We start from the raw sequence: 1,777 nt of genomic DNA, 5'->3' as shown, positions 1-1,777 counted from the left end.
CTTTTCTGAGACCATCACTTGCTAAGGACTAGCTGCAGTATGATTGTCCCTTGCTAAGGACTAATACAATACTGAACTTTTAATCATGACTTGCCATAGGTTTTCAAAACATATTCAAGATGCTCGCATAAATAATCCATTCGAGATGCTCACAAAAATAATCCATTCATAATTCTAAAAAATATAAGGATATATTCATACATACAAATTTAAATAAATTTAGATTGTCCCACAAGTTTTTCATAAAATGAATAATTAATGTGCACATCAAGAAATTATAAAATATCCATTTATATGTATAGAATAACAACATATTTCTTTGATATAAAATAGTTTAATAACCAATACTGTTTTGGGAAAACCCCCAAAATTAGTAAACACCACTTACCTCTTAGTTACAAAAATAAAAGGAATCAATCACCCTTGAGTCACAATGAGCCTAGCAACAACAAAAAAATAGGTCCATCAATACACGAATTTCCTACTAAAATCTATTTTCACACTTAAACAATTTTATCCTAAACAATACTGATATATCCAAATTCTCTATTTATTCACTTAACTATCTAATTCACCCTAATATTATATATATTCAATCTATGTCCTATTCCCACAAATGCTATGGCAAAGCAATTCATCAAGTTGAGGTAGTTTGGGAAATTTTCCATCACACAATTTACAATTGTATGGGTGTAATAGAAAATCATAACACCAACTTCATCGTCAGATTCCCAAATTGGGATCCATCAAACACCAGCCCTCCTTTTAAAAGCTTTAAATATTCATAGTAAAAATTATTATATATATTCAATCAAATATAGGAAGCCACGTACTAGCCTTACTATCAATCTAGTTGCCTATTGTCCCTTTAATGCCGCTGGACTAGTTTTAGACAATAATAAAAGGTGATGGTTAATCAGTCAACAATTGAGGATATGTGTGAATGCATATTAACCACAAGCACTCTTTTCCCTCCTCCACTGTGTGGTTCTTCCAAAGGACCTTAACCAATGATATGGTCTTGGTGCATAGCACTTGATCCTTGTGGTCAAGAATTTGGATTGGAACTTCCTCATAAGTCAAGTTGTCTTTGATCTTGAGTGGCTCATATTTCAAAACATGTGAAGGCCAAAAGATATTCCAGGACATTCTCTTCTACCACTTCCAAATGGGAGCAATTCGAAATTTTGACCCCTAACATCAACATTCTTATGGGTGGTGAGAAATCTTTCGGGCTTGAACTCTAATGGGTCTGACCATATGCGTGGATCTGTTTGAATTTTCCATATGTTTATGATTAATCGAGTGCCTTTTGGAACATGGTAACCACCTATAATGCAATTCTCAGTGAATTCACGTGGTGCTGCTAGTCGAGTTGCGGGATACAAACGTAATGTCTCTTTAACTATGGCTTGGAGATAGACTAGCTTATCGATGTCTGATTCGTTTACAATTCTTACCCTGCCCACTTGGACATCAAGCTCATCTCGGGCCTTCTTCAACACATGGTTGTTTAGCAATAACGCTATTGTCCAAGTTAGAGTAATTGTGCTAGTGTCACTGCCTCCAGCAATCATACTCTATAAAGTGCATACCTTTTGTTAGAATGCAAATGTAAAGCAAAAAATGTCCTATGTTTTGGAGCTTTAGCTTGTAAGGAAAAGCAAAGGAGCATAATTGTATACACGAAGCAATACAGAATGTTAGGGACATATATTTATGTAATTGGCATATCCTTTGACAAAACGCACTTTATTTGTATTTAGGTAAATCTAAG

The 1,777-nt window shown here is 34.4% G+C and overlaps 1 protein-coding gene across 1 annotated transcript; it reads right to left on the bottom strand.

The window, feature by feature from the left end:
- Positions 1 to 1,112: 1,112 nt before the first annotated feature.
- On the bottom strand, positions 1,113 to 1,577 carry LOC115958209 (cytochrome P450 82A3-like). Its single transcript, XM_031076610.1, has one exon. The coding sequence runs from the start codon at positions 1,575 to 1,577 to the stop codon at positions 1,113 to 1,115; it is 465 nt and encodes a 154-aa protein (XP_030932470.1).
- Positions 1,578 to 1,777: the final 200 nt, after the last annotated feature.

Source organism: Quercus lobata, chromosome 2, assembly GCF_001633185.2.
Source record: "Quercus lobata isolate SW786 chromosome 2, ValleyOak3.0 Primary Assembly, whole genome shotgun sequence".
In the NCBI taxonomy this organism is placed as follows: domain Eukaryota; kingdom Viridiplantae; phylum Streptophyta; class Magnoliopsida; order Fagales; family Fagaceae; genus Quercus; species Quercus lobata.
The sequence above is the reverse complement of the archived record's forward strand: the minus strand, read 5'-3'. Positions and strand labels throughout refer to the sequence as shown.